Raw genomic sequence first — 23,079 nt, 5'->3', positions numbered from 1 at the left:
ACATCCTTTGAAATTGTTCTTTGTTGATACATTTTCTCTGGTGCTTTAAATTCGAATGGATCTTTCTGTGACATTGTCAAAGTTGCAGCTGTAAATGTTTATGTGATTATAATCATGGAATGGTTGCTAAAGGGCGTGCATTGATAGCAGACATTTGGTACTAATAAAACACTTTCAGTTAAAGAGGCCACAAGAAAATGTCACATGAGAAGAGTGCTCTGATCAGGGCATATCGATGGGGCAAAAGAAATGTGTGGTTTGCCAACTCTATGCTCCATTTTGAAATGTTGCCATTACTTGACCTCATTTAAGAATTCTGCTGAAGAGGTGTGCTGTATGAAATCATGGTTTATTTATCATGCAGATTCATAACTATATTTATTGTTCTCACTCAGAGCAAAGAAACAAGACCCTGGACAGGACCAACATTGTCCATACTTCTTCGGGATCTACGTCACATACAGAACAGCAAGGAAAGAGCAATTAAACTCTTTGATTGGTTAATAGCACCAGTTGCTTCAAGGAAGTTTTTCAGGTAGATATCTGAAGAATAACAGCATGACATTTCATAAAGTAAAGGCTTTGATAATATGTCTACAATATGCTGGAATTGGATGGAAGTGCAGAAAATGAACTGTCAGAAATCATTTTCAAATGGGTGCTTTTTTGAAATACTGAATTGTCAGTATTATTTCCGATACTGTTAAATGATGGTGTTTCCTAATAATTTTGAGGCTGTATTGTATGCATTTTGAAGGCATTGAAATCATTTGAAAGGGCAGTACGGTTAGTGCAACGCAGTTACAGTGCCAGCGATCGGGACTGGAGTTCGAATCTGGCGCTGTCTGTAAGGAGTCTGTCTGTTCTCCCCAAGTCTGTGTGGGTTTCCGCCCACCATTCAAAACATACTGTAATTGGGTGGCACGGTCTTGTGGGCCAGAAGGGTCTATTACTGCGCTGTATATCTAAATTAAATTAAAATTTCAATTAATATTAATTAATTAATTAATTTGTATTAATCTGAAAAATATCTCAAAGACCGCTTTCGTCATTTGTTTCCTCTCATGGATCATGTTCTGTCATTCTATTAAAATATCAGGAGGTGCATAAAACTTGCTTGGAGATGACCCTTGTTTTGATTAATTATTTTTCCCACCTAATCAATCCAGCATATGTAAACCTGCATGAAGATTGTGTTCTTCGTTGATTGCTGGGGTTTGGCTACAGTTTCCCGACCATGGCCTCACTTCCCAATGTATCATCAATATCCTTGGAATTAACATCCCAGAAGTTAGAAGTGGAATCACGGTGCTGAGACTTCGCAACAACCTAGAAGAGTGATTTGATTCTCTTTTGATGAGGGAAATGTGATGCCCTATGTCAAAATTGCACAATGGCATCTATTTTCAGTTATTGGAAGCATCTCTGGTTTTGTGCTACTGCCTCCACCTGTAAAGTGGAGGAACATCACCTTCTATTTTGTTCTGGGTACTCTTCAACCAGATGGCTTTATCACTGACTTCTCTAATTTCCATTAACCCTTCCCCCAAGTCTCTCTCTTTCCCTATCCCTCTGTATCCTTTCGTCCAAATCCCCACCCTTTCTCTTCCCCCATCACCTCTCCGCTTTTTTTTGGTTCTTTTCTACCCTCCCACCTGTACCCAACTATGATCTCTTACCTGTTAACCTTGTACTCCTCGCCCTCTTCCTTTGTATTCAAAAGCCTGCCTGTTTTTGCTCATACCTTGACGCAAGCACAAAACGTTAGTCACCCTTTATTTCCTCCGGGTTTTGTAGAACCTGCTGTTTCTCCAACCTGTTTGTTTATTGCACTCAGCCCCAGCATCTACAGACTTTCTTGCAAAGGATTGTTCCAACAAGTCGATTATGCATCATGACCGCAAAGATCTGATAACGCTGAGATAATTTGATCTTACTCCAAAAGAAAAACTGCCAAATGGGCTAACAGTTGTTGGGGTCTCCTTGTTGCTAAACCATGCAGCAAGCAGACAGATTGAATTTCCAGTCCATGTCCAAATGTCTTCCTTATAATGTTCTCTGAAGTCTACAGCTCTGAAGGTAAAGGTGCAATTTAGGTTGGACTGTGTTTGTCAGCTGTCATATCATGTATGATGGTTAGAAATGTAATAAATAAGAAATTATTTCAAAAGATAGGGAGAAGGTTGATGCTTTATAAGTAATTGAATAGGATAGCACTAGGAATAGAAAATCATAGTTTTGACTTGGACAGTGAGTGGAACATCTGTTCCCAGCTACAACTATTTAGGCAATATAAAGGATTGTGTATAAAATTATCCCTTAATTTTAAACTTATTTACAGTGCAACCTCAATGTTATTTTCTTTGGCTTGGCTTCGCGGATGAAGATTAATGGAGGGGTAATGTCCACGTCAGCTGCAGGCTCGTTTGTGGCTGACAAGTCCGATGCGAGACAGGCAGATGCGGTTGCAAGGGAAAATTGGTTGGTTGGGGTTGGGTGTTGGATTTTTCCTCCTTTGTCTTTTGTCAGTGAGGTGGGCTCTGCGGTCTTCTTCAAAGGAGGTTGCTGCCCGCCGAACTGAGAGACGCCAAGATGCACGGTTTTTTAATTCAATTTTTGCATTGAAAGGCACGATGATATCTGTGATATAACAAGGTGCACTAGTATTGGAGGTTTTACTGTAAGCATCTAAAAAGCAATGTCTCGACCATCACTGCATATTTGTATTTCAGTGATATTTGGGAGAAGACACCAGCTTTGATCAGGCGTCACAACACAAACTACTACAAAGGATTGTTCTCTTCGGAAGAATTTGACAGAATACTGAGAGAGGTAAATATATACAGGTAGAACACGTTTTTACAAATACTCACTTTATGCAAATTCACTTTTACAAAGAAACCTGTGTTTGCTATCCGAAAGAACTTTGAATGGGTTTGCACTTTTATGAAAATAGCCTTTCAATGGTGGTGACTGGGTCTTCACTTTGTACCATTTCAGCTTACGAAAAGTTTCATAGGACCGCTCTACTTTCAAAAAGCGGGGTATACCTGTTTTCACAAGCTCTGAACAAAACCAATCAGGATGGTCGATCAGATCAACTATTCTGTATCGGAAATCTCAGTCTGTTTTTTTTTAAAGACATACATTCAACGCGATAATGGACCGTTTCGGCCTACGAGCCTATGTACCCAGTTAACCTACAACCCCCAGTACATTTTGAGAGGTCGGAGGAAACCCACGCAGACCTGGGGAGCACGAGATTTGAACCCTAGACCCATTTGCTGGCGCTGTAGAAGTATTGAGCTAACCAAGACACCAACCTTGCAGTTATCTTTCAAATAATTTAGAAACTAGTGTGGTACAGCATTGTACATTTGAATTGGATGGGGGTGGAATGGAAGTGTAAGCAGCCTTGATGAGAGATACAGGAAAGTTGTTTTTTGGCATTACTTGGGCTGTGCTATCTGCATAATAGTTGGGATGAATAGGAAACTGGTTTGCAAGTAATCAAATGGTCTTTTTAAGTCTAATGACTACAGTGTCTCTTAACATAAAGATGTCCTCCTAAGACATCACTGCATAAAACACAATCTGACTAAAACTCCGATTTTAAATTTACTAGTTCGGTTCACTTTCATTCTCATTAGGAAAATCTGAGTTAACATAACATAACATAACAATTACAGCACGGAAACAGGCCATTAGGCCCTTCTAGTCTGCACCGAACCAAACACCCCTTTCTAGTCCCACCTCCCTGCACAGTGCCCATAACCCTCCATCTTCTTCTCATCCATATACCTGTCCAATCTTTTCTTAAATAATACAATTGACTCCGCCGCCACTACTTCTCCCGGAAGCTCATTCCACACGGCTACCACTCTCTGAGTAAAGAAGTTCCCCCTCATGTTACCTCTAAACCTCTGCCCCTTAATTCTTAACTCATGTCCTCTTGTTTTAATCTTTCCTCCTCTTAACGGAAATAGTCTATCCACATCCATTCTGTCTATCCCTTTCATAATCTTAAATACTTCTATCAAATCCCCTCTCAACCTTCTACGCTCCAAAGAATAAAGACCTAATCTGTCCAATCTCACCCTATACTCTAGATGCTTAAACCCAGGTAACATTCTGGTAAACCTTCTCTGCACTCTCTCCACTCTGTTTATATCCTTCCTATAATTAGGCGACCAGAACTGCACACAGAACTCCAAATTAGGCCGCACCAACGTCTTATACAATCTCAACATCACCTCCCAACTCCTATATTCCATGCAATGATTGATAAAGGCCAGCATACTAAAAGCCTTCTTCACCACCCTATTCACGTGAGTTTCTACCTTCAGGGAACGATGTACCGTTACTCCTAAATCTTTCTGCTCTTCTGTATTCATCAATGCTCTCCCATTTACCACGATGTCCTATTCTGATTCTTCTTACCAAAATGAAGCACCTCACACTTATCAGCATTAAATTCCATCTGCCATTTTTCAGCCCACTTTTCTAAGCAGCCCAAATCCCTCTGCAATCCTTGAAAACCTTCTTCATTATCCACTATTCCACCTATCTTAGTATCGTCTGCATATTTACTAATCCAATTCACCACCCCATCATCTAGATCATTAATGTATATAACGAACAACAATGGGCCCAATACAGATCCTTGAGGCACACCACTGGTCACCGGCCTCCAACCTGACAGACAATTATCCACTACCACTCTCTGGCCTCTCCCTTTCAGCCAATGTTCAATCCATTTGACTTATCTCAAAATTTATACCTAAAGACTGCACCTTCCTAACTAACCTTCCATGTGGTACCTTATCGAAGGCCTTACTGAAGTCCATATAGACAACATCCACTGCGCTACCCTCATCCACATTCCTAGTCACCTCTTCAAAAAATTCAATCAGATTGGTCAAACATGACCTTCCTCCCACAAATCCATGTTGAGTGCTCCTGATCAGACCTTGTCTATCCAGATGTTTATAAGTACTATCTCTAAGAATTTTCTCCATTAATTTACCTACCACAGACGTCAAACTTACAGGCTGATAGTTGCCAGGCTTCCTCCTTGAACCCTTTTCAAATAACGGAACCACATGCGCAATGCGCCAATCCTCCGGCACTATCCCCATATCTAATGACATTTGGAAAATTACCGCCAGAGCCTCTGCTATTTCCTCCTTCACTTCTCTCAATGTCCTGGGGAAGATCCCGTCTAGTCCCGGAGACTTATCCACCTTATATTCTTCAAAAGCCTTAAAACTACACCTTTTGTAATCTCTATATTCCCCATATTTACCCAATTTGCTTTTTTTAATCTCACATCTCCCAATATCCTTCTCCTTAGTGAATACCGAAGAAAAGAAACTGTTCAATATCTCCCCCATTTCTCTAGGCTCCACGCACAGTTTTCCGCTCTGATTTTCTAAGGGACCAATTTTGTCTCTAGCTTTCCTCTTACCATTAACATATTTGTAGAACTCTTGGATTAGTTTTCACCCTGCTTGCCATAGTTTCCTCATACCTTCTTTTAGCTTTCCTAATTCCTCTCTTAAGATTCCTCTTACATTCAATGTATCTTTCAAACATCTCCTTAACTCCATGCTTCTTATATCTAATGTACGCCTCCCTTTTTCTTCGAACCAAGTTTCCAATATTCCTTGAAAACCACGGCTCTCTCAAACCTTTTGCCCCTCCTTTTAACCTAACAGGAACATAAAGCTTTTGCACTCTCAAAATCTGATCTTTGAAAGACTTCCATCTCTCTACTACATCCTGCCCATAAAACAAATTGTCCCAATGCACACCCTGCAAGTCCTTTCGCATCTCCTCAAATCTAGCTTTTCCCCAATCAAAAACCTCAACCCTTGGCCCTGACTTCTCTCTTTCCATAATGACATCTCAAACTTTTGACATTTTTCTCTTGTCAGTCAGACTTGATATTTTTTGTTCCCAGCTTCACCCAGAAACCAAGACAAAGATATTATTCCCCAACTCTGTTTTTCATTATTGATTTGGCAATGGAATCATGCCAAAATATTCCCCCCCTGAAGTTACCCACATAAGACGGAGAGGGTACATCTCACTCGCCTTCTGTAATGGGGAATCTGAAGGGCGCATGGAAGCAAAGAGACTCAAGGATCAGTATATACAAGGAACTTCAATCTAGTAAGAAATCAAAGCTAGGGTTGGCACTTTAACTTAAGCATAGAACCATACAGCACAGTATAGGCCCTTCCTTCTACGATGTTGTTCCGACTTATAGAAGCCTACTCTAGAACGATCTTATTTTTCTCAATTTCATACCCATAACCCTCTATTTTTCTCACATCCATGTGCCTCTCCCAGAGTCTTTTAAATGTGGCTATTATACCCACCACTCTCTTTAAAACAAAAAATTACCTCTGACATCTCCCATGTACTTTCGTTCACTCACCTTAAACAGTTCTTCTGATAATGCTGTTATTATAGATGACACTTTCCAAGTTCTATTATTTCCCAATTTCAAAACATGTCATCTTCACAGCAACATAAACGACAATATTCCAAATTACCATCTTATTAATGCAATAAATCAAATTTCGTTATTGCAGCTATAAGTAGCTTTAATTTGTTGATATAGCGAATAAGCATTTTGCATAACTTCACATTGAGATTTTCATAATGAAGAGTAACAAAGCATGCTGGATAAATAATAATGATATTCAACTTTAAACAAATATAAGAAATAAAACAAAATAAGATGAATTCAACAAGTATTTTGAGAGCTTATATCTCTGTCATTCTTTGAAGAATGAGAAAGCAAGCTCCCCATGTGCCGAATATTACGACATATGACATCATAGTCACCATGGTAACACTACAACAGTTATTTTCCTTAAAGGGACAGGCACAAAATTAACAAAAATCAAAAACACAAGGTTTAAACTTTTACAGTTATCCTTTAAAAGGTTTAACATTCAGAGATTTGGAATTTAATTAAAATTGGAGGAAATGTTTTAAAAAGTTAACTTAAAACCTAAGAGTATTTAGAAATACATAAATAATTAAAATAAAATTTAAACAATATCTTGCCCTCATAAATCAATGCTTTCTCATCCCTGCAGAAATCAGTGAGATCTTGGATACTGCGCCTGGGTCTAGATGCTAAACCTGAGAGGTGGTGATGGTGTGGAGTCCAGCACTGGGCTAAACTGATAGATCCACCCATCAAATCATTCAATCCCAGATATTTTGGAGTGAACACAGAAATCTAGAGTCTTAACTTTAGTTTCAAGGCTGTATCACCTGTGCATGTTATTTAGTCCACTATTTTTACATGTCGCAAACATTGAATATTAATGATGAATTTTACATCATGTTGTGAATACCATTGGCTTTATTGAGTTTTATCTCAATGAGATGCAATCTATTTTATGCTGGCTGTGATGGTCATTTTGGGGTGGACTTTTTACCCCCTCCATAAATCTTCGTCCGCGAAGCCAAGCCAAAGAAGAGAAGTGGGAGTCAAGCTGACTGGATTTCCAAAATAATAAAATTGATGATTTCACTGTTATACTTGATTCTTTGTCTGACGTATGCATCGTGGATCTGCTGCTGAGTTATATGTGCAAACCATTTTAAATGTATCCATTTTTTAATTGATAACAATTCAAAACTTGCTTCCGAGTTAATATATCAGTATTTGATTCAACCAGACCGCAACTTTCTTGCAGAGTGGGAAAGGATGTTAGAGGACACATTATTTTAATAAATTATAAACAGATGGCTTGTCTGCCAAGATTTCTGAAGTGATTTCCGAAGGAAAAACTCACGAGTTGTTACGGATGAAGGAAGCCACCATGTTACACACTACTGAAAATTGCCACATTTCTTGAATTCAGTATTTCCTGATAAATCAGAATGAGGAGCAAGCGACTGCATTTCTTAACCCTGGTTCTCCATTCAGTTAGTTCATACACTTTATTCCTGATTTCCTGCCTTTGTTCCTGATCTCAGCACCTTTACCATACAAAATCCCCAACCTTGAAAGCCTCAGTTGTTTCGACATCTGCCACCTTCCAAGGGAAGTGTTCCAGATTTCTCCTCTAAAGAAGTGGAAGGAAGTGGTTCCTGTTTTTACTTCAGAATGGTTTAATTTTAACTTTTAAGATTATGATACCCCTTTTCCACCCTTCCCCCCACTTGTTTTTAATTGCCAGAGGGAATCACTTCTCTTTATCTCCTTAAATTGCTCTAATATTATAAATATCTTCGCAGATCACCCATTATTCTGCTGTACTTAAGAATCCCTATGGTCCTAGTATCCTTAAAATTTAATCATCTTCATCTCAAATATCACTGTGTCTGTCCTGTACCACAACTATAGCCAATATATCACCTTTCTGATGAAAAGTTATGGACCTGAAACATTGCCTCTGTTAGTTAGATGCCGCCTGACCTGCAGAGTCTTCCCAGCTTCTGTTCGTATTTGACATTTCCAGCGTCTGTGGTACATCAGCTTTGAGATTTGGTACCCGAAGCAATAGTCTAGAGAGATCTTGATTTTTATCTCTGTGCAACTAAAGTTTAATTTCATTGGGCCAACTCCTTAGAGATACATTTTATTGCTTTAGATTATTTTTATCATTCCCTGTATATCTTTAATGAATTGTATCCATGAAACAGAAACAAGAGTAGGTCATCATTAAGATATGGCCTGCTGTGGATGATGGATCTAGTTGGACTTGTAACATTCTCCTTGCTCTTGCATAGTAAATAATTTACCATTTAGAAAATATTTATTTTGTATTTTTTTGTGTGTTTGTAATTGTTTTGCCTAATCGTCAAATCTGCCCAAATTTTAATGGTGCTCTCAACATCCATCTGCACAAATCGCATCCATTCCTGATTTGGATTAAAAACACGCTATCTGTCATTATATAACAGAACCCTGGAAACCTTGATCTAATATCTGTGCCATTCAGACGTTCTGCTGAATGTTCTCAACTATTTGTGCGACCATTTCATATCAACTAACTTTTTTGTTAAAAACCATCCAGAAGTTTTTCAAGATCATATCCATTGATGGTGTCTTGTTTCATATTAGATACTGCCTTAAGTATCATATCTTCTCAAAAGGCAGTGTCAAGCTGACTTCACCTTAAGCGATGTTGACTGTATCAGATCAGCTCACATTTTTCATCTGAATCCTTTTCATAAGGGTTTCATAGGTAATATTTACAATAATTTATTAAAATTGCAATCAATAAAATTAGAAGAGTTTGAGAATTGGAACTTCAGTCACTTCTCCCAGAAGGAACTTTGGGAAAGGATTTTTGGATGGTTAATATCTCTTCATTATGTGCCTGATAAGCATTGATTCAGTGGTACCTCGGGTAAATTGGCCTGTATCTTTCCTAAGTACAAAGTGAATTTACAGAAAACTCTGCTTTAAAGTGTGGAATGGGCCAGAAGGACACATTATTGGCAATAATGCTGAATACAAGATTCAACTGTCAGTTCCAAGGCCAGTTTACCAATTAAATAAAACAAATCAGATTCATTTCCTAATGTTAGTCCTACGTACGACAGATGTGTGGCCACACTAACACATATGTTTTGGTCTTGCTCTGTATTGGAGAAGTATTGGACAGATATTTTCAAGACTTTATCAATTATTCTGGATATTAGATTGCCACCTAATCCATTGACTGCTCGTTTTGCAATTATAGTTCCAGAGGTTGGTCGAGTTCTTTTACTACACTGTTGGCCAGAAGAGCCATTTTATTTAAATGGAAAAATCCTAATTTACCTACTTTGATGTAATGGTTCTCTCAAGTTATGTCACATTGTAGTAAAAATTAGAAGTTGCACTTTTGGCGTCCTTTTATAAACTATTTTCGTACGAGTTAATTTGTATTTTGACTTTACCTTCCAGACTGTTTTGAATTTCTATTTTTTTTTTAATTGGTAAAGGCCAGATAAATAGTTTGTATTGATCTGTTAGCTGCCCAACCTTTTTTTTGTTGCAGTTTTTTTTGTTTATTTTGGTAGGTTAGATGGGATTTTAATAGCATTTTTGTTTTTCTTTTTTGAATATTCCAAATTAAGGAATATGTTCAATACATTATAATGTTACACGTTGTATTATGTGTTCCAATATATTGATGTTTCTGTTTTAACTATTCGATTCTGTATTCTACTCTCCTCATGTGTTGCTCACTTATAATATGTTTAATAAAAAGCTTGGAAAAAGAAGAAAGAAAAGAAATCTGTTGCAATAAAGTGTTCATCTTGATTTCAGTCTTAATTTTATGAATCTTTTTTATTTTAAAGGACATTGTAAATTTTGGAGTGAACCTGGATGTAACAAGTTATTTAGATGGGGAAAAGGAAGTCCATACTCCTATTGGCAGGGCCTTACCCATGGTGGTATGGGAGTTCTATAAGGTAAGCAACGGTTGTTTCTATAGCTTTGTAAATTACCATTGGCTGAGATCATTTCAGATTGGGATGAAAATTTCAATGCACTTTTACAACTATTTTAAATTCTGGAAAGGTTTATAGATAAGGGTAATCTTCTCATGCAAAGGCTTACCTTTGAGTTAGTCAAGTAAACATGTTTGGAAAAACCAGTTGTGCAGAGCTATAATGTGAATTTTCAATACTTGGTGCATTGTGAACCTCCACACCAGAACCTTTTTTTGCTGATATCTACAGATATTGCAAAATTTCAATAAGTATAATATTCCCTCTCCCGACACCCAAAGTAGTCACTGCAAATCAGATTTGGCTCCCTAGACACTGGTGACAATCCCCTGAAATCTTGTACGGATGCCCATCCTTCTTCATATCCAAACAGCAGCATGCATTATTACTGTTTCTTCATTTGCGTATCAGTCATCTGGTATCAACCAAATCTGTTTTGCCATTTTTTTAAATTAAGCAACTGAATTTTCAGTGGGACATTTAAAGGTGCATCAGTGAACTGGATCCAGAATTGGCTGGATGATGGTCAGAATCTTCTTTCCAGGGCAGGGGCATCGAGAATTAGTGTTGGGTGAGGTTGGAGATGTTTAAAGGAGATCCAAGGAGTACGTTCTTCCATGTGGTGGGTGGCAACTCTCTGGAATGAGCTGCCAGAGAGAGAAGTGGATATGGATGTAGTTACAATGTTTAGAAGTCATTTGAAGAGGTCTTGGGGAACTGGAAAGCCACAGACCTAATGCAGGAAAATGAGCTTAGCATAGATAGACATTATGGTCAGTATAGGCAAGGGTTAAAATGGCATGTCTATGCTTTTATAATTTAGTGTCCCAGAAGGCAGGCCATACTGGAACTTGAGTCCCAGAGATGAAAGGTCACAGTTTAATTCACTGAATTACTTAATTTTGTTAAATAGATTTCAGATGCATTTGCCTGGTTCACCCTTTCAATGCTTAGCTTTGTTAGCTTGGACCATGTCTGATTATCCATGTTGTTTTGTGGGATGAAATTGACTTAAAAATTTGGAATATCTATCAAGTTGCAAAAATAAGGATACATGACCAGTGTTTTAGGCCTGAGCCCTTCATCAAGGTATAAGCAAAAAGCAGGCAGGCACCAGAATAAAATGGGGTGGGGAGGGACAGGTGGGGGTGGGGAGGAGCACTGGATCACAGGCAAGTGGACCTAGGTGAATATAGAATATAGAGAAAAGTGATCAGGGAGGATAAAGCTCTGAATGCAGAAGGAAGGGAATGGAAAGTTGGGGGAAAGGAGACAGGGGATTGGCGTAACAGAAATTGAAGAGACATTAATGCCATCCGTTTGGAGAGTGCCCAGACAGAATATGAGATGTTGCTCCTCTAATTTATGGGAAGCCTTGATTTGGCATGAGGCCATGGACAGACATGTCAGTGCGGGAGAGGGGTGTGAATTGAAATGGTTGGTCGGTGGGGATATCCCCACCATTGCTGTGGACACAGCAATGGTGCTCAGCGAAACGATCTCCAATGTAGAGAAAGGCCAGGTGCAGTAGATGACCCCAGCAGATTCACAAGTGAGAATACAAAGATAGTTCTGGTGTGTTGTCAGTACAGTCATTCATCATAACTGCTTGGAACTCTTAATATTAAGAGCAGCAACTTTTAAGTACAGTACTGATTTTAATGCTGTCTTCTTAAATGTTCTCTGATGCAATTTATTCAATTTGTAGGGGAAGATTGTGTGCACATTGATCAGGAATGAACTAATTCAATGTATGTTTCTACTGGCAGAATGGATGTTCTTTGCGTATGTTGAACCCTCAAGTCTTTTCTGGAACCATTTGGAACATACTGTCCATTCTTCAGGAAGCTTTTGGGAGCATGGTTGGGGCTAATGTGTAAGTATCGGTATTTTTCTGTTTTGTATCTGTATCTTTTAATAACATCCTTGCACAAATTGGTGAAACTGTGTACTGTGGTCCAGAGAGAAGATGTTTCGTCTGGTTGTACATAGACAGCCAGATGATAATAAACTTGAGCTGGCAGGAATGCAAACTCAAAATATGCATTCTTCGATGATGAACGGGCATGCTGTAAAATTCTTCTGTTAACTGCTGGAAGGTTTTTCAATTTGATGACATGCTTGTTCAATTCAAAAAACAGCAGTTTTGATTCAGGTTGTTATAAAGTATTGAAAGCCATTGACAGAGAAGAGTTTTTTTTCCTGTTCTGCACCCCTCAAAAGATGTTTTGGAGTCGATATGCAATGGTTTATTTTGCTTTGAGCAACAATCATTGAGTTGAGTATTAAAGAAAATACATGAGTATTGTACAAAGTGTATTTTCTCTCGCTCGCTCTTATTTCACCTGTGAACATATTATGTAACTACATACCTCGATGGACCCAGTTGCTCCTCCCCCCTCCCACTTTTTTAAATTCCAGTGCCTGCCTAATTTTTGCTCACACCTTGGGTGAAGGGTTCAGGCCTAAAACATTGGTTATATATTTTTACCTTAATGAATGCTGTGTGTCCTGCTGAGTCTCTCCAGCACTTCTGTATATTAAACTACAATCACAGCATCTGCAGATTTTCTCATTTAACTCCAGGCACAATGAAGTGTTCACCTATAGTTTGCACTTCTTTTGTTTCTCAATTTGAATCCCTTAGTTCGGAGGTGTTGCTCAGTGAATGGAGGTAAGCCTGCCAACTATTTAAAAACATTATTAAGGATCTGGGTTTACCAACATACATTGTCAATCCCTAATTACCCTTGGAGGTGGTGATGTACTAAGTTTTTGAGCCACCACAGTCCTTCTGGTAAAGGAACTCCCACAGTAAGGCTGGGTAGGAAGCTCTACAACTTGGACTCAGTGACTTTGAGGAATGGCAATGGTAATTAAACATTTTTACTTGGCCCATTTTGCGAACCTGTTTTGCGTTCACTGGATCTGCACGTTGTTGTATAGCCATGAATTTTATTATATTGATGTACTTGGAAGTCAGGATGGTGCATGTATTTTGAAGCATAGCGTGCATATAAAAATGTTAATGTACCATTGACGATAAAAGAAATCTTTGAAATGAGCTAATCATGGTCTGTACAGCTGAACCCCTTGTTCAGCGTGATGGTGGAGGATGTAGGTTTGGGACTTGCAAGTGTGTTTGGTAGATGGTACGCACTGTAGCGACTGTGTACTGCTGACAGAGAAAATGGTATGTTTATGGTTGTGAATGGGGTGCTAATCAAGTGGGCTTCTTTGCCCCGCTGATCAACATAAATGTGGGTGGTGTACTCATTCAGTCAAGTCCAACGTTTTTTATGGCATACCTGATGTATGCCTTGCATACATAGATGGTGGAAAGGCTGTCAGCAGATGTCTTACTTGCCACAGAACCTGCTCTTATAACCACTGCAATTGTAGAGCTAGTCCTCAAGATGCCAGTCCCAATGACGTGGAACTTGATAAAGTGGTAACGTTAAATGTTAAAGCTAGGTGAGACGATTTTCTTTGGTGTTATTAATCATTGAGTGTGAATGTCACTTTCTATTTATTATATACACTCATTAAAATATTCCACTTAATACTTTGGTTTCTACAAATTCAGTAGATTTTTTTTTAATGTTCTTGTATTGTTGATAAGAACTGGAGCTATTCCCAAATAGGAAATGAGTCGTTGTGTGACTTCATATATATGCAGTTTCATGCAGAAATACAGTGAAACTTTGATGATATGTATTTGGAAAATTTGAAGCTCTGCCTTCTGCGATTCTGACCTCACACACGCAGCCCACTGGTCCCCATTCACCCTCACCTGTAGCCCACCGGTCCCCATTCACACCCTGTACAAAAACAAAGGCGAGAAATCAGACTGCTCAAACTACAGGGGAATCACGCTGCTCTCCATTGCAAGCAAAATCTTCGCTAGTATTCTCCAAAATAGAATAATACCTAGTGTCGCCGAAAATGTTCTCCCAGAATCACAGTGCGGCTTTCATGCAAACAGAGGAACTACTGACATGGTCTTTGCTCTCAGACGGCTCCAAGAAAAGTGCAGAGAACAAAACAAAGGACTCTACATCACCTTTGTTGACCTCACCAAAGCCTTCGACACCGTGAGCAGGAAAGGGCTTTGGCAAATACTAGAGCGCCTCGGATGCCCCCCCAAGTTCCTCAACATGGTTATCCAACTGCACGAAAACCAACAAGGTCAGGTCAGATACAGCAATGAGCTCTCTGAACCCTTCTCCATTAACAACGGCGTGAAGCAAGGCTGCGTTCTCGCACCAACCCTCTTTTCAATCTTCTTCAGCATGATGCTGAAACAAGCCATGAAAGACCTCAAAAATGTAGACGCTGTTTACATCCGGTACCGCACGGATGGCAGTCTCTTCAATCTGAGGCGCCTGCAAGCTCACACCAAGACACAAGAGCAACTTGTCCGTGAACTACTCTTTGCAGACGATGCCGCTTTAGTTGCCCATTCAGAGCCAGCTCTTCAGCGCTTGACGTCCTGTTTTGCGGAAACTGCCAAAATGTTTGGCCTGGAAGTCAGCCTGAAGAAAACTGAGGTCCTCCATCAGCCAGCTCCCCACCATGACTACCAGCCCCCCCACATCTCCATCGGGCACACAAAACTCAAAACGGTCAACCAGTTTACCTATCTCAGCTGCACCATTTCATCGGATGCAGGGATCGCACCAGCGTTGTCTCTGCTCCATCCTCAACATTCATTGGAGCGACTTCATCTCCAACATCGAAGTACTCAAGATGGCAGAGGCCGACAGCATCGAATCCACGCTGCTGAAGATCAAACTGCGCTGGGTAGGTCACGTCTCCAGAATGGAGGACCATCGCCTTCCCAAGATCGTGTTATATGGCGAGCTCTCCACTGGCCACCGAGACAGAAGTGCACCAAAGAAGAGGTACAAGGACTGCCTAAAGAAAGCTCTTGGTGCCTGCCACACTGACCATCGCCAGTGGGCTGATATCGCCTCAAACCGTGCATCTTGGCTCCTCACAGTCGGCGGGCAGCAACCTCCTTTGAAGAAGACCGCAGAGCCCACCTCACTGTCAAAAGACAAAGGAGGAAAAACCCAACACCCAATCCCAACCAACCAATTTTCCCTGCAACCGCTGCAACCGTGTCTGCCTGTCCAGCATCGGACTTGTCAGCCACAAACGAGCCTGCAGCTAACTTTGACATTACCCCTCCATAAATCTTCGTCCGCGAAGCCAAGCCAAAGAAGAAAAGAAAGACAGTGAAACTTTGATATGTATTTGGAAAATTTGAAGCTCTGCCTTCTGCGATTCTGACCTCACACACGCATCCCACCGGTCCCCATTCACACCCACAGCCCATCCGTCCCTGTTCACACCCACAGCTCACTGGTCCCCATTTATGCTCGTAGCCCACCAGTGCCCGTTCACAGCCGCAACCACCAGTCCCCATTCACACCTGCAGCTCTTTGGTTCCCGTTCACACCTGCAGCCCACTGTTTCCTGTTCATACCCATCCCCTTCCACACCCGCAGCCCCCCAGTCTCCGTTCACACCTGCAGCCCCCCCGGTCCCCATTCACACATCTAGCCCACCAGTCAACAATCACACCCATAGTTAGCCAACAGTCCCTCACCTGTCACCCACCGGGCCCATTTACATAATTACCTGTAGCCCCTGCTTGTGACCCTTACCTGAAGCATACTGCAAACAATTTCCACACTAATGTTCTTAGATTCATTATTGGAAAATTTATACCACGGTTCAATATCTAAAAGAAAGTGTGCTGAGTCTTGATAACAGTAAGGAGTAATATTCTGAAGGAGTAATTTCCTACATCTGGTGCTGCTCCCTTTGTGGTCTCCTCTACATCGGAAAGACTGAATGCATTATGGGAGATCACTTTGTTGAGCATCTCAGCTCTGTCCACTGCAATAGCGTGGATCTCCCAGTGGCCACCCATTTCAATTCTCCATTCCATTCCCTTGCTAACATGTCTGTCCACAGTCTCATGCACTGTCAGACTGAGATCATCTGCAAATTGGAAGAACAACGACTCATCTTCTGACAGGGCACCCTCCAACCGGATGGCATTAATATTGACTTCTCAAGCTTTCATTAAACCCTCCCCCACCCCCTCCAACCCACCTCTTCCCCCACGGCATTTCCCTATCTTTGTCTCTCCATTTCCATTCTCCTTTCGCACGAACATGATCAATTCTTACCTTTCCCTTATCATATCCAATGAACACCTTTTGTTGGTCTGGATTCCTCCCCCATTGTCTGAATTCTGAGACTTCCTGGGTTTCCTGCTTCTGGCACATTCTTCTTATTCCTTGAAGGAAAGCTCAGGCCTGAAATGTTGGCAATATATCTTTACTTTTTTATGGATGCTGAAAAAACCAGCTGAATTCCTCAAGCATTTCAGTGTGTTTTTACTAATAGTTCAGTACATCTGCCATCTAGCATCACCAAAGTCCTGAGGGGGCCCAACTTCCGTTGTTTTACTGTCTTAGTTTAATTGAATGGACTTGTATAACCAGCATCTTAACAATTACACCCTGGGGGGCATTTATTGAATTTTTACTCATTTTGTTGATGAATAATTCTTACCAACAGAGAATTTTCAGAAGTGCCGAACTCAGTTTGAATGAATGGGCCTTTGATCTTCCACAGAAATATTTTTATGCTTGTTTTGTTTTCTTTTGGAAGTTATCTGACTCCTCCTGGGAACCAGGGATTTGCACCACACTATGATGATATTGAAGCGTTTGTGATTCAGCTGGAAGGAGCAAAGTCCTGGCGTGTCTATGATCCAAGGTAGGTAACATGTGATTTGTCTTTGCACGGTTCGGATGCTCCTTGTCCCTCACTTACACAAAAGCATGCTGTGTTTCTGTCAGTTTCATTTTGACCAACTCTCATTAATTTCATTATTGGATGGAAGTTAAAGGAAAATACTCTATGGCTCAAAGAAATTTCACCCTTTATCAATCAAGTTATTTTCCATCCCATGCTAATTATTGACTGTGCTAATGTCATTACTGAACAAAGTGGACAGAAAGGGTCAGTCAGCATTTCGGATCTCAGCCTTTTCTCAAGACCAAAGAAGGAAGGGGGAGATACTGGGGAAAGGTAAAGAGGTGAATGGGTACTGGTCAGAGGGAGGGAGAGTTGGAGAGACAGGTCGAGGGGGCCAATCACCTGTTCTCCTCTCACTTCCCCACTCCCCTGTTCCCACCTTTTTTATGCAGGGGTCTGCCTGATTTTTGGCACTTCTGAAGAAAGGCTCAGGCTGGAAATGTCGACTGCCTTTTGCTTTCTACGGATGCTGCATGGCCTGCTGAGTTTTTCCTGGACTTTGGTAAACTGCACTGGCAGGAGAAGGGTGGGATGGGTCAGACAGAAAAGTAAGAAGAAAAAATGCATAAAGGATTGTGTTTATGACCAAAAAAAGTCCTGGTGGACCTTCTTTAAGCGATATTTCTCTCAAGGGCCAGGGGCCCTTATAAGGAGAGTCGACAGTTCAATAAATGTCATTGACTAGTATAATCGGTAAATATACCAAAGATACTGTCAACAAAGTTTCCAAGGCGATCAGGGAACGGTTGTGTATCTGAGGGTGCACGTGTATGTTGGTTTTTCTGTTTTAAAAAAAATGGACATCATGTATATCTGCATAATGAAGTTGTTTTGATGCTCAATAACTACATTTTGGGAAAAGAAAGAACAGGAATACATTAAGAAGCATTGGAGCCAGTTTAAGGTGGGGCAATTTATGGGGGAAAAAAAACAATGTTGATGTTATTGTGCTTCAGGCTGACCAGGAGGAATACGTTAGTTGTCCCTCAAGTTCATCTTCAGCCTCGCCCTGTTAAGACTAAGGACAGACATGCTTGTGTGGTGTAGCGGCCCGCGCATGGAGACGCGAACCAGCCCACAAAATGGCTGATGAACGCATGGACCTAGGTGGTGACACCGGCCATCAATTCAATTCAACTCTGGCGGGAACGCTGGCTGACCCACGGTCGGTGCTCCAACAACGCAGGCCCCTGATGTCAGTGCCAGGGGCCCTTATAAAGAGAGTCGCCAGTTCAATAAAAGCAGTCTTCGATTTTGACTCCTCGTGTGTGTCTTCCTTCCACATTCGTCGTAGCATATACGCTACACTGGTGACCCCGAGAGGTGCAACCGACATTTGGTCCCAAAGATGACTGATCAAGTGGAGCCAGCGACCATCCACACGGCCTCCCTCAGGCTTCTGATGTTCTGGGTGTCGCAGCCACACATGTGGTTCGAGCAGGCTGAGGCACAGTTCCAGCTTAGCCACATCACTGCCAACAACACCCGCTACTTCTACGTCGTGAGCCCCCTTGATCAGGACACAGCGGCAAGGGGCGTAGATTTCCTACGGCAGCCTCTGGAGCAAGGCAAATATGCGGCCCTCGAAGGGCTGTTAACTCTGCACTTTAGGGCTTTCCCAGCGTGAGCACGTCGCCTGCTTGCTGCATAAGGACGGAATGGGGGACAGGGCCCCTTCCGCCCAAGTGAATGAGATGCTCGCGTTAGCCAAGGGTCACAAGCCTTGCCTGCTCTTCGAGCAAATCTTTCTGGAGCAGCTGTCCGAGGATATACGGCTCTTGCTCACAAAGGAGAACTTCAGTGACCCTTGGAGGGTCGCCACCCTGGCAGACATCTTATGCAGAGCAAAGGTCAACAGAGCCGTCGTAGACCACATCAACAACCCCCATTGAACAACCTTTGGCGAGATCAAAGCCAGCGGAGAGGCAAGTGAACACCCCGGGACAGATATGCTACCACCATCAGTGATGGGGTGCGGAGGCCTGTCAATGCCGCCCACCCTGCTGGTTTTTGGGAAACATCCTGGGCAACCGTCATTGATGGCTGTGGTGGTTGGCCCACGTGATAGCATCCTCTATGTCTGGGGCTCACTGTTGGGCAGGTATTTCCTGGTCGACACAGATGCTGAGATAAGTGTCCTACCCCCCTGCAGACCTCAACACCCACTGCGGCAAACAGGGCCCAACACTGAAGGCAGCCAACAGCTCCTGCATTCAAATTTTTGGGTCCCGCACCATCCATCTTCAGTTCAGCAACAGCCGCTTTACATGGACCTTTACCCTTGCGGCGGTGGCACAACTTCACCTGGGGAGGCCAACCTCCTTCGGGCCCACTGCTTGCTGGTCAACCTCAAGGGACGACACATGGTGCATGCCAGAACCTTTCAGATTCTGCCTCTGGGGGAAGCCAATCTACCTGCCCCCCCACCTGGACTCTACAACACTCTCGGACAATGAGTTCACCTGCATCCTGGTGGAGTTCCCCTCGATAGTGGTGCCACAGTTCTCCATGGCCGAGCCAAAGCACGGAGTACGGCTCCACATTACTGACCGAGGGCCCCCTGCTCCATGCCAGGGCTCGCCCACTCATGCCAGAGAAACTCAGCTTGGCAAAGGAGGAGTTCAAAAAGATGGAGGAGCTTGGGATCGTGTGACGCTCTGACATCCCTGGGTCTCTCCCCTCCACATGGTGCCAAAATCAGCAAGGGTTTGGAGACCATGCGGGGACTACGACCACTGCAACGAGGCCACCACACCTGACAGACATCCTGTGCCCCACATCCAAGACTTCGTCGCCAACCTGCACGGGAGCACGGGTGTTCTTCAAGGTGGACCTCATCCGAGGGTACCACCAAATCCCAGTTCACTCTCAGGACATCCCCAAGACTGTAATCATAACCCCCTTTGGTTTGCTCGAATTCCTCCGCATGCCCTTTGGTCTAAAGAATGCAGCATAAACTTTCCAGCAGGTGATGGGCACAGTGGGCTGGGACTTCCCATTTGCGGTCATCTATTTGGATTATAACCTCATTGCCAACCGCAAAGACCACGCCGCCCACCTGAGACAGCTGTGCAATCGGGGCTAACCATCAACCCCGCTAAGTGCCAGTTCGGTCTGGACACCATCGGCTTTCTGGGGCACAGAATTAACAAGCATGGGGCCATACCCCTCCCTGAGAAGGTTGAGGTTGTCCGACACTTCGCTAAGCCACGCACAGTGAAAGGACTGTAGGAATTCGCCAGTATGATAATCTTTTACCACAGGTTCATACCGGCAGCAGCTCATATTATGCACCCCCACCCCCACTACCTTTGCACTGATGACCAGCAAGGCAAAAGATATTGTTTGGGATGAGGAATCCTCCAGGGCGTTCCAGAGGGCCAAAGATGTGCTAGCCAATACCACCCCAGTATGGAGGCACCTACCGCTCTAACTGTTGATGTCGCTGAATGACCCATGGGTGCTGTCTGACTCAGTGAGTTCATCCAGCAATTCCTTACTTCATGGAACAAAATATTCTTGAACATTTGGATTTCTTTTTTAATACACAAGGTTATTTGGGTTAATGCAATAAACCATTCTGAAGTAAAAACAGGATTTTCTGCAGGTCAGCAATCTTTTCTGGATCACTGATCTTTTTACATTGTAGACTTTGCAAAGTAGTGGAATTAAAATTAACCACACCACTCCTCAAGTAGCGATGTAGCACAGGGCACCTAAATGGTGATAGCTCGTCTACAATTTCAGAACTGTGCGATGTGATGTCATCATGAAATTAGTTAGGTTACTGGGAGAGTTGCTTGATTTTCCAGATTTTCCTTTACATTGACAGGATTGAAAAAGCAGGAATCATGTCTTCTGGGTTATAACACCTCGGAATTTGCTTATAACGATTTCCTTATTTAGAGATTTTTTTTGCTTATTCCCAATTGGCAACATTCAATAATCCATGTTTTAGTCACTCCTGTCGTTGATAAAGCTCTTCTGGGCATCTTCTCCATTTTTTATATTCCTGCCCACTGGTTGTCCCCTTTCATCCTCGCCTTCCACCAGCTTCGGCATCTGATAACCTACCCAATTTTCAGTGGCTCCTTCCACCAGCTGCATCTTCCCCTCCCCAATCTACTTTACACAGGGAACAGTATTTCTACGACTCCCAAGTTTGCTCTCCCTACCCACCCTTCCTTTGGTTGTTGACGTTGAAAATGTAGGAATTCTGCCTGTAGGATCTTATGTCTGTCTCAGAATTTACTTAAACCTCGTTTCCTTGTACAGAGATTTTTAGTATATTCCCAGTGAGCGACACGATATGTGGCTGATATCCTTGATGAAGCCCTTACACGCATCAGTCTAATATTTTTTAGTATCGATGAAAAAAAATCATTGATCTGAAATTCTCTCTACTGAAGCTGCTCGAATTGCTGAATTTTCTGTTTTGCTTTTAATTTCATGCGTATACAATTTTATGCTTTTAAATTACTTTATTTTGTAAAAATTTCTGCTGCAAATAATGCATACCATGCCAAAATGTATTCAATTATATTCACAGATCAGTTGAAGAAGTGCTTCCAAGTGTTTCGAGTGGTATGTACTTTTAGAAAACTATCCAGTGCTGCTTCTTTTTTCCCCTCTGCTTTTGTGACTCTTTGTGTTGTCTGGCCCAGGTAACTTTAATCAGCAGGAGTTGGGCACTCCTATCATGAATACCGTTCTTGAGGCTGGAGACGTGTTATATTTCCCCAGAGGCTTTATCCACCAAGCAAACTGCACACCAGATACACATTCGCTCCACATCACCATTTCAACTTACCAGAAGAACACTTGGGGAGATGTGCTACGTAAAGTAAGTAGATATTTGTGGTAGTTATTGAAGTGAGTTGAAAATGTGCTTTATCCAAGTAATCCTTATCCTTCTGAGAACCCCATGTTTCCTCCATGTCACAGCTAACCAGATCATTTGAACCTGCTGGGGTGATAATAACCCATTGGTCAACTTCACAACTGCACTCTAGGTTTGAGAATGGTAATAATTTTTGAGATGGCTTGAACGGTACCTTGTTGAAGAAATTTCTCAGATTGGAGACTCAGAACATAAGAAATAGGAGTAGAATTTCCAGTCCTTCGAACCTGCTCTGCCATTCAATGTGTTTATGGCTAATCTGATGATTCGCTCATCTCTGTCTACCTGCCTTTTCTCTATATCCCTTAATTGCCTTACAATTTAGAAATCTATCCAAAGTTGTCTTAAATATATTTACTGAGGTAGCTTCCACTGCTTCAGTGGGCAGCAATTTCCACAGGTAGACCACCCTTTGGGAAAAGCAACTCCTCCTCATCTCTCATAAATTTACTACCCTGAATCTTGCGGCTATGTCCACTAGTTGCGATCTCCCCTATTAAACCACATCTTCTAAAGAATAAAAGTCTTAGCCACTCAATTTATCAAAAGACCATACGACAAAGGAGCAGAAATAGGCTATTCAGCCCATAGAGTCTGCCTTGCCATTCAGTCATGAACTGATCCATTTTCCCACCTACCTCTATCTTATCTATGCCTTTCATAATTTTATATGTTTCTAGAAGATCTCTCAATCTTCTAAATTCCATCGCGTACCATCCTAGACGACTCAATCTCTCCTCATCAATCCCTTCATCCTTGGAATCAACCTGGCGAACCTCATCTGGAACGCCTCCAAGGCCAGTATATCTTCCTCAAGTTAGGAGAGCAGAACTGCACACAGTACTCCAGATGTGGTGTCACCA

The 23,079-nt window shown here is 42.0% G+C and overlaps 1 protein-coding gene across 8 annotated transcripts in view; it reads left to right on the top strand.

Annotated features, from left to right (window-relative positions):
• riox1 (ribosomal oxygenase 1) overlaps nt 1-23,079 on the top strand; it is a 97,525-nt gene that overhangs the window by 17,062 nt on the left and 57,384 nt on the right. For all 8 annotated transcript variants that reach the window (XR_011355572.1, XM_069930927.1, XM_069930926.1 and 5 more), the window contains 7 exons: nt 396-535; nt 2,733-2,832; nt 10,324-10,437; nt 12,246-12,352; nt 17,167-17,274; nt 21,866-21,900; nt 21,981-22,159. Coding sequence is in view for 7 of the 8 variants with exons in the window: in XM_069930927.1 (XP_069787028.1) it covers nt 396-535; nt 2,733-2,832; nt 10,324-10,437; nt 12,246-12,352; nt 17,167-17,274; nt 21,866-21,900; nt 21,981-22,159 (783 nt within the window). In the remaining variant the exon portion in view is untranslated. The remainder of the gene's footprint in view (nt 1-395; nt 536-2,732; nt 2,833-10,323; nt 10,438-12,245; nt 12,353-17,166; nt 17,275-21,865; nt 21,901-21,980; nt 22,160-23,079) is intronic.

This window comes from Narcine bancroftii, chromosome 4 (genome assembly GCF_036971445.1).
Source record: "Narcine bancroftii isolate sNarBan1 chromosome 4, sNarBan1.hap1, whole genome shotgun sequence".
NCBI classification, from domain to species: Eukaryota; Metazoa; Chordata; class Chondrichthyes; order Torpediniformes; family Narcinidae; genus Narcine; species Narcine bancroftii.
The sequence above is the reverse complement of the archived record's forward strand: the minus strand, read 5'-3'. Positions and strand labels throughout refer to the sequence as shown.